The sequence below is a fragment of the Betta splendens genome, chromosome 2, assembly GCF_900634795.4.
Source record: "Betta splendens chromosome 2, fBetSpl5.4, whole genome shotgun sequence".
Taxonomy (NCBI): domain Eukaryota; kingdom Metazoa; phylum Chordata; class Actinopteri; order Anabantiformes; family Osphronemidae; genus Betta; species Betta splendens.
This window is the reverse complement of record NC_040882.2, coordinates 1,983,467-2,000,329: the sequence shown is the minus strand read 5'-3', so window position 1 is coordinate 2,000,329 and position 16,863 is coordinate 1,983,467. Positions and strand designations below refer to the sequence as shown.

General features: G+C 43.0%; 2 protein-coding genes across 4 annotated transcripts; one reads left to right on the top strand and one right to left on the bottom strand.

Annotated features, from left to right (window-relative positions):
* Positions 1-183: 183 nt before the first annotated feature.
* On the bottom strand, positions 184-5,583 carry dnpep (aspartyl aminopeptidase). Of its 3 annotated transcripts, none has more exons than XM_029134402.3 (15): positions 5,429-5,583; positions 5,044-5,134; positions 4,489-4,577; positions 3,982-4,095; positions 3,718-3,843; positions 3,457-3,581; positions 3,192-3,276; positions 2,806-2,913; positions 2,557-2,634; positions 2,280-2,360; positions 1,997-2,157; positions 1,883-1,922; positions 1,699-1,800; positions 1,143-1,310; positions 184-333 (listed from the first exon to the last, which is right to left on the bottom strand). In XM_029134402.3, the coding sequence occupies exons 2-15, from the start codon at positions 5,123-5,125 to the stop codon at positions 283-285; spliced, it is 1,410 nt and encodes a 469-aa protein (XP_028990235.1). In that variant the 5' UTR covers positions 5,126-5,134; positions 5,429-5,583; the 3' UTR covers positions 184-282. The 3 variants fall into 3 exon arrangements, with proteins under 3 accessions (XP_028990235.1, XP_028990256.1, XP_028990245.1); XM_029134423.3 differs by having other exon boundaries at positions 5,418-5,534; XM_029134412.3 differs by lacking the exon at positions 5,429-5,583 and adding an exon at positions 5,219-5,408.
* Positions 5,584-10,131: 4,548 nt separating this feature from the next.
* desmb (desmin b) lies at positions 10,132-15,690 on the top strand. The gene is made up of 9 exons (XM_029134389.2): positions 10,132-10,739; positions 12,217-12,277; positions 12,618-12,713; positions 13,361-13,522; positions 13,598-13,723; positions 13,808-14,028; positions 14,452-14,495; positions 14,805-14,890; positions 15,550-15,690. The coding sequence occupies exons 1-9, from the start codon at positions 10,165-10,167 to the stop codon at positions 15,589-15,591; spliced, it is 1,413 nt and encodes a 470-aa protein (XP_028990222.1). The 5' UTR covers positions 10,132-10,164; the 3' UTR covers positions 15,592-15,690.
* The last annotated feature ends 1,173 nt before the right edge of the window (positions 15,691-16,863 follow it).

Below are 16,863 nucleotides of genomic sequence, written 5' to 3'. Positions count from 1 at the left end.
ATGCCTCTGTGTAGAACAGACATTTCTTGCAGTGTGGAGGTGTTTTCCTCTCCACTCACTGCATCATGACGTGGCTCCTACAGGTCTGAAGTCCACCTCAAGATGCCAGGAACCTGTCAAGCTCCTCGCTGCTTTATTAGAGCACAGCAGCAGGATGTTCATCATTCAGACTCCAACACCAAAGGCCTTCACAGTACTTTATTTTCTAAGCATCTGGTTTACTGTCAGTACAAAGCCCAGGGCAGACGAAGCTCATGGTGAACGTGGTGGTTCTGTCCAGCTCTAGTCGACGACCAGCGTGCTCCTCACTGCAGGGAACAGCTCAAAGAAGGCCTGCAGGAGGAAAACCAGAAAAGAAAACCAGTAGTTTACGTCACACGTGGCAGTCGACTGATAAAAATGAATGAAGAGAGTTTTTGATGCTAAAGAACATTACTACCACTGATCTGTAATTTGCTCTGCAGCATGTGGATAAACCAGTCTGCTGGGAAAATGTTCAGTTTATAAAAACAGAACATGTGCCTTGAATAACAAGTGTAACTGGTTGAGTTCTAAATAGCCATCACTGAACCAGTCACCACCTCCTCCATCAGCATGTGGTTCCTGGGGCCACTGACGGGGAGAAGGTGATGGGCTGTAACCTTCCATCTGACCTGCACCGGTCAATGACTCACAGCTGATCCCCCCCATCCTGGACATGGACTCTTTGAGCCTTTTCCCTCAGGCAGAAGGTTACAGTCCATTAGGACCAGAAGCTCTCATCTCAAAAACAGCTTCTTTCTGTCTGCTGTTGAATAATAAATAACACTGTCTTGCTCTGCCCATGTTCTGTACCACGCTCCTGCCTCCTACATCTGCTGATCCAGTTTGAACTGTTACATTTAGATCACTGCTCTAATTCACTGGTTTATGTTTTATGCCCTATGTCCTTTATGTTCTATGTAAGCACCAACCCACCAAGGCAAATTCCTAGCACTGTGAAACCTTCACTGTACATGGCAATAAATGAGTTCCTGCTTCTGATTAATTTGGGTGATGGCTTTTGCTGCCTTTGGACCAGGACACCTGTCCATCAACCTGGAAGCTGCTGCTGAACATTTTCATTTTATTTCTCTCCTGCTAACCTTAGGGTCAGTGCTCACCTTGAACAGGGTAGTGCTCTGCAGCACGCTGGAGGTACAGCACATCTCCCTGATGGAGTGCATGGAGAGCTGTGGAGCCCCGATGTCGACCACGGGGATGCCGAGGCGGGAGGCCAGGATCGGTCCGATAGTGGTTCCACAGGGGCTGTCGTTCCGGACCATCACGTCCTGACGGAAGAAGATGGTCAACAGGTGAACAAGTGTATGTGTCACAGCACTGCAACATCTGGAAACCACCAGGATGCATCAGCTACGAACGCTGGTACCACAATGTGAAAATAAGGAAGGAACTTTTATACACAAGCTTCTCCTGTACAAAATGTAAATCCTCCCCACTATGATAACAGCTTTATTTTGTCACTTCTTTGCTACATGATCACTGAGTTGTGTCCATGTTTCCTCGTTTCACTGTCCCGTCTCTTTTCCTTTCCTTTCGTTGTGTCCTGGAGCAGCTTGTACACACTGGAGATCTGTGATATTGCAGGTCTGTGCTCGCTCATGAAAGATGAAAGAAGTCTCCATCAGCAAACAATCCGCCTGGAATCACGAGCTGTACCTGCAGAGGGACGCCGACCCGGCCAGCAACCTCTCGGACCACGGAGGCAGTGACCGCTGTGGTGGCGTAGCGCTGGTTGCTGTTGAACTTGATCACTGGGCCCTGGGGAGAAAGGGAAAGCCGGTCAATGACGACTCGCTGATGTGCGACTGGATCTGCTGGACGGTGTTTTAGCACACGTCACCTTGTGGAAAGCTGGGCGATGGTTTTCATCATGCTTCTCCCTGTTAAATTAAGACCTCAATAATCAAACAGGTTTAGGCTTTCGTTACTTTTCCTGCAGTGACTAGTTACTGACTGGTAGTTGGGGTGCACAGCATGCGCCATGTCAGCGCTGATCATGAAGGAGCGCGGCACCGCCTGCTGGAAAGCGGTGAGGTTGGAGGAGGAGGCAGCGAGGCGGCTGAGGATGAGCTCCGTCAGGTTGGACTGAGCCCCATGAGCACTCTCAGAGCCCACCTACAGGACAGAACAGGCAGAAAGGCATTTTAGGGGGATTAAGCTGTAAATCACAAAGCAGTCCTTCATATCTACTACAGTGTGTTGACTCTATTATATATACACTATATTATAGTGCTCACCTCTTCATTGTCATAAAAAGTGATCATGCGGACATTGGGCTCTTTGGCCAGAGAGTCTCCGGAGCACGACTCTATTAATCCCTACCGAACAGTCAAAGAGAAAGGACATACAAACATTAGACATTACATACATTCTAAATATTTATTTGAAAAGTCCTTAACTACAGTATGCTCTGTAGTAAACGTAGACAAATACAAACTGACTGAATAATTTAGGACATTTTGGAAAGAAAAAGTGGTTAAAGACCCCAAACTTTCTTTGGGTGTTGGGTCTGACCTGCAGGGCACAGTAGCAACTGTGTAGATTGTCTAGGCGTGGGGAGAAAATGAACTCATTATACACTCCTCCCAGCGCCTGCACACAGAATAGAAGAAATGGAGAGAAACATGAGGAGCATTGTTTTCAATTCTCCTTATATATTCAAGTAAAATGAGTAGATGACAGCATAAACATACACATATGTGAGTGTGTAAGAAGCCTGAGCTGAGTAAACTGGATTATTACACATGACAGGAAGTCACTTACCGCGGGTTGAGTGTCCGTCAGACACAGCTCAAAGTCCAGCAGAGCTTCAGGCTCAACATCCAGCTCTGAGCACAAGACCTTGACCAGTGCTGGATGGTGCTTCTCTGCCTGAGGAACAAAGACACAACATGTTGTGTTATTGAGTTAACTTGCTGTCTCACATTTACACTTCTATTAACATTTATAGACATGTAACTAAGGCAATGCTGTGGAACTAACCCATACCACTCATCAGAGTGGCTAAATTTGCATGCTACTTATTGTTCAGTTTAGGTTCTGCTCAGTACATCTTATTTCATTACACCATAGTAACAGTGCACGTCTCTAAGGCACATGCAATGGGGCCCAGATATCCAAACATACAGTACAATCTGTTGTGGTTTTACCGTGCTGGAAGGGCAGTTAGCATCTCCTGAAGGCACACTTCCTGTCTCCAACTCCTCCTGGACAGCAGTGGCAATGATGGGCACACTGAAACACACAGATCAACACCCCAGTCAAGCTTAGATAACAAACAAGGGTTAATGTAGTGTAGCATAAGTTACAAACAAAAAACTAAAAACTATGTCCCTCTGTTTTCAGTCTGTCATATGCATCTGAACACATGAGGATTCATCTTAAATAACAGTGTAACAGTATGTTGTTACTGACAGGTGGTTCTCCTTGTTGGGGCCAAAGGAGTCATTAATGTCACGTTGCAGGTGGATGGCCAGGTGGGGGATCCGGAGCAGAGGCCGGGAGACGTTAACCAGCCGATGGAGCAGCTTCCCGTTGCTCTGCAGGAGAATGAGCACACACACTTTAAGCACAGGACTACAACCTACACATCGTTGAGGTGAACTGTGCCAGTCTGTTTGTGAAGACTAAGCATATAAAAGCTACAACAATGACTGAACCGAAATAACCTTTTACCTTGAGCATAACACGCCCAGCAACGGTGAGGTCACGGTCGAACCAGGTGTTCCAGATTCCTCCACCATAGCACTCTACCCCAACCTGCAGACAGCCCTGCTTCGTCTTCCTAGACCGTGGCTTCACCTGAAAGCACAAAACATTCAAGATCACATGAATCTTCATCCAACCTTCACCTTCTGTTTTGTCAAACTGTGGTTTGCATAGGTGGGAATCATAAGTAGGCAGACGCTGACTGACAGGTGGAGGTGGGCGGGCTCTCACCCTGAGACAGGGGCTGTCTGTGTGAGCTCCGACCATCGAGAAGCCATTTCCTGGCACGTAGCATCCTCCCACAGCAAATGCGATGATGCTGGAAAAGTTCCTGGTCAGAAAATACTACAAGCAGACCAAAGAATAATAAATTATAAAGCTGTCATAGGAAAAATATTTAAAGCTGTTCTTTTGTAATTTTTAACATTTCATTTCAAGTTCACAAAATAAAATGGACAGTTCGATTCTGGTTTCCTGCATCAGCTGATAACACGAAAGACACTCACCAGTGGCGAACGGTAAATTATGTTGATTAACCTTATCTCGCTGTGTCACAGGCTTTAGACAAAGAATCTGGATTATGAATTTAAATGTATTTGCCCAAACATTTATTTGTCTTATTGGAAGCTTGTTGTGCAATTACTAAATGGATATGATGCATTTAAAAAGTATTATTGAGAAAGCTAGAATAAGTGATCTTAAAGAACTTGTTGATATTAATGAGATCTCCTTACTCACCTTGCTGGACGGTTTGAGGTCCCACTGCTCAGTCTCCTTCAGCTCGATGAACCCAGCCTCCGACAGACGTCGACGGCACTCATCAACCACTGCAAAGCCAGAGAAAAGGCCATTTATTTATCTTATTGTTAGGTTATATATCTATCTTATTGCCTTTGCATAAAAAGGTGTCAGTTCAAGTACTGCTTTTGGCTGAAGTGAGACAGAAAGTGATGAATTAGCTTTAACAAGAGCTGGAGGCTTGTTCTGAGTTTTGTACTGTATGCTTATTACTTTCTATTGACAGACTCAGAGCAAAGGTGAGACAGGTGATGAAATAAGGATCTTATCTAGAGCTCAAAGTCGGCTGGTGGACGCACTACCGCCAATTTACTCAACACACTGAGATTCTCAGCTCACAGTCGTGGGCTCGATTAGAAAGTATTTAATTTTGCAATACGTAATGATATACTTGTAACTAAATGTGTGAATGTTTTGGCGCTAGGAGTTGTATTTGCATTTGCATTTGTGATGAAGACTAAAACAAGTATTAAAGCCAGTCTTTTTAGACTTTACCGTGATATGGAGACGTCCCTCGGTTGACAAACTGCAGGAACTCTTTGGCAGCTGCCTGAACGGCGTCTTTGGAGCTCTTCATAGTCACACACTGAAGCAACATGAAAGTTCATCATAAGTAACGATGCTAGTGGTTGAAGCAGCTAGTTCCAACCTGGACACGGCGTGATTTTACCTCTCGGGTCTTACAACAAGAACAATAAGTGAGACAAGGTTTCCTGCTTATGTCTACGTTAAAGTCTGATCAGCTGACGGACAAATCTGTGGTTGCGCAGGCAAATCTGAGCGTCTAGCTTCTTCTTCGTTCCTCCCACTGCTGAGCACAATCTCAACAGATCTGGGTAAAGAAGCCACAACCTGTAACCGATACTTACACGGATCTTACCTGTCTGAACTGAGTAACAGGAAACAATACAGATCAGCTGGCTCCAAAAGAGGAAGCCACAGCACGACAGCGACTCCTGACAGTCAAGAGGTCCAGCTTCTTCTTCTTCGTTTCCTCCTCAGCTTCTTCTTCTTCTTCGTCTATTAATGGCGGTTGGCATCTTCTCTTAATGTGCCTTAGCGCCACCTACTGGACCTAACAGTGTTTCAGCAGTTATACAGATTTTTTTTCCATATCAAACCATCACTATTACCACCACACATACACATAATCTGTGTGGTGCTTACTTATTTTAATAACACAATAATCGAGTCTGTGTGTCCTATTCTCATTGTGTCCAAGGTAAGAGTAACACTCCTGACCTGATCTCAAGCCTCGCTCCAGAACCTGGTTCAGTTTTTAACCTTATCGGGTTTTGTCCTAATACGTCTACGCAATTCTTTTTTAATTTTTTTATATTTCTTTCATATTCACATGGCAACAACCTTCTGTCATCTTTCCTTGGCTTCGTCCATTGAATCTAACACCCTAATCACTTTCACCTTTTACCCCTTTTCCTGTATTTATCGCTGCTCAGCACAGGCACTGGACCTTTGTGTTTGTTACCTTTATATCTCTTCTAATTTGGGCTTTTCTTTGCTTAACATCCCCTTTACTCTTTTTATGGAATAATACTCACTATAATTACAGTATTTTTTCTTCAAACTCACTACAACCTGCTTCATTCAGTTTAATACAGCCAAGTTAACATTGGGCTGCAAATACTCCTACCAAACCTGGAGATGCACCTTTGTGTAGTTTGTTAGAATAAGGGGCAGCCTCATCTCCAGTTTCTACTATCTGTCCATTCGGCTCCTACCACAGCTGCTGTCAAGTCCATTGGAGAATTGTGTGGTTTTTACAAGTGTTTGTGTGTGTGTTTAATTTTTCTACAGCAGCAGGAATGTAGGTGACAACACCACTAGAATCTGTAAAGTGATGCAACTGAGAAGAAATAATTTCTCCAAAATCAGGAGGTTTTGGACTCTTCACACTTTGTTTTAATTTACCTTACTGCAGTACATGTTTTGACTTGATTTAACAGCACCAGATATTTAGACTGATGTCTAGGCTAAGTGCTGGTAACCTCTGGCCTAAGACAAACAAGCCCCCCAATATTTAATTTCACACGTTTTTTTACACTTGTGTAATTTGTATTGTTTTTTGTATTTTTACATGTATTTTTACATGTATATCATGCATACTGTAATCTTTATTTAGTTAATATGACATATACATTTTACATATCTAAATAATGTGTTATTCCTTTTGAAACCACATGTAATAGCGTTGATGAGAACTCTTTGGATTTAAGCAGTTTCTTAATCCTTGCTGGTCATAGTTTACTTTCTGTCTGTCTCTGTTCAACCATTCATCAGTATAACACCACAGGAACCAGCCTTATACAGTCCTGAACACCCAGGGGAAGAGAATCAGTAACCAATGAACAGAGGTGTTTACCTCAGCTGTCGCCTCGCATCGCTTCGCCTGCTCATGAAAAAACCCAGAGGGACGACAACACGCGTTCAGTTATTAATAGACGGGTGCAGCAGCGGGAGAGATGAACATACGGAGATCCATGGGGAAATCCTCTAAACACCAGTGTCTTCGTAATGGTTTAATTACAGGAGCTCACGCTTGGTACCCATCGTACCTGCGAGTGTAGCCTCAGGGCAGGAACTGAAAACAAGTCAGATGAAGTCAGACTAATAGACCTGAGGCTGTAGTTTGAGAAAAATTTAAATCAAAGCTGGCGAGAGGAATAGACACTGTAACATGGGTGACATTATCAACACTCAAGCGTTTATTCTATCAGACCCAGGGCTGATAAAACATCAATAAGTGATCCTTTCATTCTAAAATTCCAGGCTAAGTTGGTAACAGATTTGTCTGGAATCAAAGTGACAGTGAAATTTGTTATTTTGTTGGTAAATACAATCATTTCTGTCAGGAGCATTGTCAGAGAACCTACAAAGAAAAGTCAGACTCCAAATATCTCCTTCCAAACGTTTGTCTTGCATTCATAGTTTAGGAGTAAAGCTTCCCAGAATCCATAGTTCACTTCACATCTTCATTTGTTCGTTTTAGTTTTATCACTTTAATTCGTTTTATTTCTTAACAGGGCTTAGACATATTTGTAAATGACACAGTTGACAGGCATCCATTGTTGTGTCTAAGAGACTAGAGTCAGTTGGTTAAATAGTAGATGTTTTTCTGATTCTCTGTTGCAGACCCAAGTCTTTGTTTCTGATTCATGAAACTTTTCAATGACAAATCTTCTAATTAGGCAAATTAATAATACACTTAATTTGAATCTATCCAGAAAATGAAGGAAGCTCTGACGACAGAGCCTCCCTTTAAGTGTACTTTTACTATAACTCAAGCACAGCTGAGTCCAGTTTCTCTGCTGGCAGAAGGAGCCACATTTGAAATCCGCCTCCTGCCTCGAAGCTTGTGTATGTCAGGATGGCATACTTTGCCTTTTTAGGCACGTCGGTAAAAGCTGCCGTCTTTATCAACCTGAGCCACCTCACCATGTGAGGATGATGTCCTGAGAGCCACCATCCTGCATCGCCACATTGTTATGGCCTGAGATCACATTTGAGAGAGTAAAATATGTTTCTCTGAAACTGCATGACTCAACAAGTTCAACTAAACTCAGCTACGTAAGAGGAATAAACAGGCTGTTCATCTTCACTGACTATGACATGAGCTCAGTCAGTGTTTTAGAACCTGACACCTGTCATGTAGTAAGTGGTGACATGTATGAGGATATGGTGAAGCTCCATCATTAAGTACTCTGTAAGTAAATAAAAGGGGTTTGAACTCTTCCTGAGTTCAATCAGACTCTGGCTGCAGCTTTTTAAACTAACTGGAGGGTATTTAACAAGACACTGGGACTAACTGTGAGCAGGAAGTTACAGAGGTCCAGAAGGAAATAACAACGGAGTCATGTCTCCAATCAAGCATAACATCACTGTAGAGATTCCTTTATTATAGAGTAACAGTCACAGTCACAGAACATGGTTCAACTGCATCTGAACCGGTTGGTACATTGGTGTTGTAGAACATATTGTTCAGCGCTAAACACAGATGGGTGTTTTCACTGTAGTACCCAGATGACTGCTGTGGCATTATGTGGCATGATGCCTGCTCACTTGAAACACTGCTTATACTGACAGGTCAAGACAAACAAAATGACTTTCAGTGCTGACAGCCTCAGCCCAGTAGTTTGACAAATACTAGAGAGGCAGAGGACGGCTGCTAAAGGTTGACTGAAGCCTCTTACTGGAAAAATACTAAATCACCAGATCAACTCAGTAACGGGTAAGATAAGATAAACAGGGACACAAGACCCAACAGCATACGATGAGACCGGAGACAGGAAATACAGTATTTAAACAATCAACATAAAGGTGAACTGACAACTCTCTAAAATGTAGCAACATGCAAGAAGACAAGAAAGGAGAAAAAACAGGACCAACAGACATAGGACAAGTGGAATATAATAGACCAAACGAAACAAGACAGACTAACCAACACTCATACAACTAGCTGTTACCATAGTAACGACACTAAACAGCTGATGTTACTGATCTTTTTAGCTCATTTCTCACACGCTGTATCTAACTAGCAGATTTAGTACCTTCATACAGAAAACAGGGTTTAGGTGTAATCGTCCTCTACTCACCAGTGTTTTCATGGTTTGTGTTTCTCTATGAAGCCTCATTCAGTTAGATAATAATATCCAACAACAATCACAAGTTTCACACACAAACTTCATTTTGTGATCGCAGTTTCCTTCTAATCAAATTTTAGAAAAGTGGGGAAGAATGAAACTGGGCAGCGCACAGACTGCGTCTTCACCCCGTCCTGGTAGCCAGAACCAGAGATGAGCCCGACCACAGTGGTGGTACTGTAGTAATGCATAGTACTGCTGGGGTGAGAGTCATGTGTTTTCACAGAACTGAGGCTGAGGTCTGTGCAGATCTGGGTGCCCATGCTAAACCGCAGCAGTCAGACAGGAAAACCCACCTGCACATAGACTCTGATAGTGCAAGGTCTGTGAATTTGTGCACCAGCCTGTGCAGGAGTATGGTATTAAATGTAGAAGAACAATCCACCAACATAAAAATAATGAATTAAATATAAGATATAATGAGGTGGAGGGTGAGTTGTTTCAGGCAGGAGGAACAGTGGACTGAAGTAAGGACCAGTTGAAGATATGGTTAAAGTCCTCTGCCAACCAAAGCTCCCAGTGAGGACAACCAGCCTCATAATGGTCCTCCAGCTCAAGAAAGAATGACAATAACTTTGTCTATTACAATTTAATGTGTATATACCACCTGTATATAGACACCATACTGTGTCATCTGTCACCCACGTTCTGCCACCCTTAAATCAGAAAGTGTTAACTATGAGAGCGGAGATGGAAACACTTACTGGGAAGTGGGTAACAACTGATGAAACACATTTATAGCAGAGAGAAAGAGTTGTCACATGGAGGAGAAGGGAACGTGGAGATGAATGAAGTGAGAGAAGGACAACCAGGAGAAGGAGAGAGAAAGCCAGAGAGCCAAAGGGAGGACAGAGGGGTGGGTAGGACTGAGGGAGGGGGGACTACAAATAGTCCCGAGCGGCTGGGTGCTCGTCTGTCCTGTCTCTGCTGCAGCCCTCACCAGCCTTTCTCTGCTATCATGGCCTGCTACACTTCCTCTGGACAGACGGCCTCCTCCTACCGTCGCACCTTTGGCCATGGTACCTACGCCTCACCCTCCCTCAACCGCTCGTTCCTGGGCCAGAGCGGCGGCAGCGGGAGCCACGTGGCCTCCAGGGTCTATGAGGTGACCCGGACCAGCAGCACGCCTGCCTATTTGGTCTCCTCCAGCCACCACAGCAGGCCGCTGGCATCGTCACGGGCCTCTGTCGGCCGCTCCTACGCCGGCATAGGCCAGACCCTGGACTTTGGCCTGGCGGACGCCCTGAACCAGGAGTTCCTGACCACGCGCACCAACGAGAAGGCCGAGCTGCAGCACCTCAACGATCGCTTCGCGAGCTACATCGAGAAGGTCCGCTTCCTGGAGCAGCAGAACCAGGCACTGACGGTGGAGGTGGAGCGTCTGCGTGGCCGCGAGCCCACGCGCATCGCTGACCTATATGAGGAGGAGATGAGGGAGATGAGGAGGCAGATCGAGATCCTAACCAACCAAAGCTCACGCCTGGAGGTGGAGAGGGACGGTCTGGCCGACGACCTGGACAAGCTCAAACTCAGGTGTGAGGTGTCGGTGAAGTGTGTGACCTAAACACGAAGTCAGTGTATGTGTGTGTTTGTGTGTGGGTGGGATTAGTCAACTTTTGTATTTAGATCAACAGCAATTCTTTCCTGTTGTGTGTAGAAGAGACCGGTTCCTAAGTGTTACTAAGTGAAGCATCTGAAAAACTAATGCTGCTTATTGACACCAACCACATGAAAGGTCAGAGACATGCACCAAAGAACTGTGTGTAGAGACAAGTGAGTGTCTGGAGGTTCGGGTCAGTGAAGAGACAAGAGAAACAACAGGCAGCAAATAGGCAGCAACTGCACAAACCTCAGCATCTAAATCTGTATCATACGCTTCAGAGGGACCTGAGTCAGATCCAAACAAGCTCAGTCAAAGGGCGTCTGCTTCCTGAACCCAACTGGAAGCTGGAGGCTCTGCCTTTGTTCTGTACGTGGAAGCTTAAACCCACTAACAAGGTTGTTGATATGCAGCATGATGCAGCCTGATCATCAGATGCTTTGTAAGCAAGGACAAAGAACTGAAGTGGAAAGACAGGTGGAATATGCTAACTCTAAACTCAGCGTTGGGCTTTGACTGGATGCCCTTAATGTGGAGGAGGTAGAGTAGTCTGGACTGGAAGCATCTCTTTGGCTAATGTGTGAGTTAATGGAAGATTCCTCACCAACATGAACAAACTGGAATCTTTAAAAAGAGAAACAGGTTCATTTACACTGTTTTAATTCTTTCTAAGGGAACTTTGCATCTTTTTAAGGACATTTTAGATGTGGACATTATATCACTTGTGTTTTATTTCATTCTGTGTGTTTTCATAGTCCTATCTGGCATTTCTAAAGGTTAGATCTCACTTTATGCATCTTTGTTCTGTTGGTTCTTTTGAGTGGTGGGTTCAATTTCAGGGTCATCCAGGTGTCTTTTTGGGGTTTGCTTGTCACACACACACACACACACACACACACACACACACACACACACACACACACACACACACACACACACACACACACACACGCACACACACACACAAACAGACATTGTGTTTACATTGAACTCTTCTATAAAAGGACAGGAAAGAGCTCAAGCACATCTGAAGTATCTCTGATCATTTACATTTCAAGTGACTGTTTAATAAGAGAGAAGACAGTTATGCAGCAGCTGATCTAGAATAGTCAGGAGTCAAAGAAGTTTCACTCGGACTCAGTCACATTCAATTGCAGGAGGGGTTTTGTACAGTCACAGTTTTTTCCACTTCAAGCAACAAGCGATGTTCATCATGAACTGTGTAAAGAGCCTTCTAATAACGTGTAAAACTCTCCGCAAAACTACTAGATTTCTAGGAGATTTTCTAGATATAATGTTGTCTGTTCTTGCATCATTAGTCTGAGTTCAGTTATCCAAAAAGTAAACGTAGCAGCTGTGATGCGAAGGTGGGATCTCTGACCTCTTCTGTGTTGCCTTCACAATCTCCAGACTTCAGGAGGAGATTATCCAGAAGGAGGAAGCAGAAAACACCTTGGCTTCTTTCAGGGCGGTGAGTCATGTGCATTAACCCTAATGCAAGATCAATAAATAATGTATTTAGTAGATGTATTGTATTTTTTTGTATTGTATGTATTTAGTAGTAGATTTAGTAGATTCATTTTAAATTTGTATCCACCAACAATGAAACACGATGCACACATCACTTCCTTTAGATTCATGCCAAAATATACCACTAAATAAATTTAAAATTATTCAAATTATTCTTTGAATACTGTATATCAAGGTACTTTTAGTTTAAGGATCATCTGATAATGTAAAAAGTCATTAGGAAACCCATTTGTCATGGGCCATTTTTATTCTCACATGATTCATGATTCACCAAATTAAAGGATGTGGATGCTGCCACTCTGGCCCGTCTGGACCTGGAAAGGCGCATTGAGACACTGCAGGAGGAGATCGCCTTCCTGAAGAAAATCCATGAAGAGGTTTGTTACTGCTCCTACTGTATATTAAAGCCTAATAAGTTCTAATGTGTTTTATGTTGGATTAAGCTGAGTTCAGTCATTTTTAGCAGCAATTCACAGTTTAGCTGAACACATCCTAATTCAATTAAAATTAAACAATTATAAATACATTTAAATACATTTTTAACAGATGTTAATAAAACTTTAATAGCTGCAGTAAAGCAAAAAGCCGCAGAACCAAGGTTTATGTGGGTCTGCCTCAACTGGTTGAGGTGAGAGATGGACAAGAGAGAAAACAAGCAACTGAACACAGACAGTCCAGTTGAACAGCTCTGAGTCTGATGGTTCCTGTAGATAGACAAAGAACTACAGGAGAAAACAAGTTAGTTACGTACATATTCAGTGAATAGAATAAGTAGATAGAAACTAGAACAGCTCAGTGTATGAAGGACGTCCAGCATTTAAGTCTGTAGCAGCTTAACCAAGAAATGGTTCACAAAGACCTGAAGCTCTAACTAGAATTTTTACACCAAGGAAGGTTCTAAGCCTGGTCTTAAATCAGAGGGTGTTTGTTTCTCTGGTGGGATGCTACAGATTTCTTTTATATCACTGATATAATAGCCTGAAAATAGCATCAGGTCATCGTTTTCCTCCTGGCCCACCCACAGGAGATCCGTGAGCTGCAGGCCCAAATGCAAGAGACTCAGGTTCAGATCCAGATGGACATGTCCAAGCCGGACCTGACAGCAGCTCTGAGGGACATCAGGGCCCAGTACGAGGGCATTGCTGCCAAGAACATCGCAGAGGCTGAGGATTGGTACAAGTCCAAGGTGAGGCGCGATGAATTATATAGTAAGGCCACTGTGACAGATCTGACACTGACACCAGACCATTGTCTTCTGCAGGTGTCTGACTTGAACCAGGCAGTGAGCAAGAACAATGAGGCTTTGAAGCAGGCTCGTCAGGAAACCATGGAGTTCAGGCATCAGATTCAGGCCTACACCTGTGAGATCGACTCCCTTAAGGGCACCGTACGTCACACAAACCTCCTTTACCAATGTGTGCACTAATGTTACTCTAGTTTAGTCCTTACTCTTTTACTTTGACAAATCCAGAACGAGTCTTTGATGAGGCAGATGAGGGACATGGAGGACCGCTACGGCCGTGAGGCTGGCGGGTTCCAGGAGACCATCGCCCGGCTGGAGGCAGAGATCGCCAACATGAAAGACGAGATGGCCCGACACCTCCGCGAATACCAGGACCTGCTCAACGTCAAGATGGCGCTGGACGTGGAGATCGCCACCTACAGGAAGCTGTTGGAAGGCGAGGAGAGCAGGTGATGAGCAGTTGGCAGTTGACCAGTTGCACCAGATGTAATGTATTTAAGCTGATTAACTGTAATTACAGTTAAGTTGATGCTTCTGAATTAATGTTCATGGTGTAATAATTCTGCCAGTCTGATGATTTCTGCAATTAAAATAAAATGTATAAAAGCATTATGATCCACAAATTAGACTGTGTCACACTGCTACAAAGGCCTGTAGTGTGCCGGAGGTGTGATCACTGTCATCAAGACTAAATTAGGAAACATGCATTGAGTAAAAGACAGGAACTAGAAGTAAATGAAGATTAAAGTTGAAAGATTATATTTCTAAAATGCTGAATGGTTGCATCCAGATATTGGCAGATCTGAACTATTTAATTGCTTTTCATCCATCGTGTTCCTGTCACTCATCATGCTCCTGTTTCATCTGTGCAGGATCGCCCTGCCTGTCCATAGCTACTCCACCTTGAGCTTCCGAGGTGATCACAGTTACTTGGATGTACCACTAGAGGACTCACATCTCCCAACAGAACTGGGCCTATGACAAATCAACTACTAAATAAGAGAATCAATTGTTTTAATTAACTGATGATTGAATCTGAAGCAGAATGTGATTTAAATCTATTTAACGTATTGACCAATAATGTCTAATACCTTCAGAAGTTAATGTATCTATTAGGTCAAGGTCTCAACCCTTTTTTTATCTTTGTCTGGCTTAAAGGGAAATGTTATTAACAGATAACCATATATGACATCAATACTAATGCTATGCAAACACTTTGGAACAGAGACGAACCCCGACCACCAGCGCTCGTCTGAGATGCATTCAAAGAAAACTGTGCTCATCAAGACCATCGAGACCCGCGATGGAGAGGTACAGTACAATGAGAAATCTAACGACAGGGTTTCAATATGTTGTCTTGTCTCTGTGTTATATTGTAAATATGTTGTTAAGGCTTATTTTCTTTCTTAAAACATCAGAAAATTAAATTGTGATAAATAGGTGTCACTAAGTAATACATGTTCTCATTGGGCCCCTGTGGCCTCCTGGGGTTGACCTGTTGTTTGCACACATGCATCAGTGTTGTGTTAGCTGCTGCTGTTACGCTCTTGTCATGTCCTTTTACTGGCAGCACAGTTTGTGCAGTCGTGTCTGCAATGTTCACATTATTCAGAGACAGGCCAACACGTGCAGCACGAGCTGAGCACCATCCAAGCACCCTCCACCCACAGATCAACATACAGCCTCAGGCAGGTGCTGACAAGTCGGAGGCTGGTGTTAGCTGCACACTTTTGCACCATAGGGTCTCAGCTTGCACCTTTTTTCTAGTACCTTAAAACATCATTCAACTTTTATTAAAGTTGAACTGAAAATCCCATTCACTCAATAGAATATTTTATATCTTGTCTCCAAGGTGCTGCGTTTTAATTCCCTGATGTTCTGTCATCTCTGTCTGGATCATATCATCTGTTATCTCTGTTATCTCTGTTATCTGGACCGGCTTTGACTATGTGACTGTTTGTGGCCTGCAGGTCGTCAGCGAGTCAACTCAGCACCAGCAGGACATCGTGTAGCCACCTGCAGCAGACAAGAAACAAACATCTATCCTGCAACGAACAAAGGTGGAAAAGGAAAAAGTCAATAAAACAAGAAGGAGACTTTACAAAACATCATTATGGCCTAAATGGTTCTTATTTACTGCAACATGTGAATTTAAACGGTGATGCTATAAACTTGCTAGTCACTTTATTTGGTACAGCTTAAAGTTTTGACCCCAAAGGGCTGTTTATTTGCTATTAAGGGCAGTGCAGCCACTCCAGTAGTAATGCAGTTGTTAAAACAGGTTAAAAACCTGTTTTAACCATTTAAAAGCCAGTTTATTTCGCTAATATATACTAGGAAATAACCACAACAATGTGAAATTGTCAGTGTTGTCAGTGTTATTTGTTTCATTAATAGTTCATATCTGAGATATGTCACAGATTACATATACATTATTATTGTTTTGCAAAGAAACAGAAAAATCTTCCTCTCGGCCAGAAATGACCTCCTTCTATTTACATCCCAGAATATTCTAAAAGTTATATAAAGTCCATTTGTTAGATTAGCATCACACATATGAAGTAAACAGGTGTGTGTGATAAACATATTAATAGTGACAGCAGGTCCCTGAATGAACAGTGTGCGAAACTGTACATGGCAAAACTCACACAATAATCAACACGCAACAGTCGTTTAATCTCAGACTGGGAGCTCTAGCTGAGACACATATTCTGTCGACTAGAAATGAATTCATACCCAACAGAAACCGTGCTCTCTTAATCATCGGCCACAGTGCAAAAGCTTTATCTCTTTTATTTCATATGTGTTTTTATACAAAATTCGATTAGTTTTGGGATTTTCTCAGTGGCTCACCACAAACACATGTAAATGTAATAAAAGGACATTTAGGTGAGGATGATGTTTCTTAGAGCCTGTGCACAAAAATCAGGCTTATAAGATTTTAAATTTAAACCTAATTCTACTATATGTTTATTGAGGTCGCTTTATAAAAGGAGACGCTTCTAATGTTTTGTCAACTTCATTTAGTCTAAATATGGAGGTCAACAGGTTAGCACTACCTCTTAAGAATAAGAAAACAAAAAATAATTTTCATCAGAAATATGAATCATTCTGCTGCTGCATCATAAAAACTTAACCACATCCCCAGAAAATACAAGAAACATACGTTGAGCAGTGGATGTTTCTTTTACGTCTTCCATCTCCTTCCGCTGGTTTCTTCTACACAGCAGCACCGTTAATGTCAATGGCTTGTTCAGTGAGGAGCGTTATGAGAATGAATGTAT

Bases quoted from the DNA above. Each gene is read 5' to 3' on its own strand.
- desmb (XM_029134389.2), top strand. From the start codon at position 10,165: ATGGCCTGCTACACTTCCTCTGGACAGACGGCCTCCTCCTACCGTCGC. The intron at 12,714-13,360 runs GTTTGTTACTGC...GCCCACCCACAG, and splicing joins TGAAGAAAATCCATGAAGAG to GAGATCCGTGAGCTGCAGGC. The intron at 14,496-14,804 runs GTGATCACAGTT...ACTTTGGAACAG, and splicing joins CTCCACCTTGAGCTTCCGAG to AGACGAACCCCGACCACCAG.
- dnpep (XM_029134402.3), bottom strand. From the start codon at position 5,125: ATGAAGAGCTCCAAAGACGCCGTTCAGGCAGCTGCCAAAGAGTTCCTG. The intron at 2,914-3,191 runs GTAAAACCACAA...TTTGTTCCTCAG, and splicing joins CTAACTGCCCTTCCAGCACG to GCAGAGAAGCACCATCCAGC. The intron at 1,801-1,882 runs GTGACGTGTGCT...CTTTCTCCCCAG, and splicing joins ATCGCCCAGCTTTCCACAAG to GGCCCAGTGATCAAGTTCAA.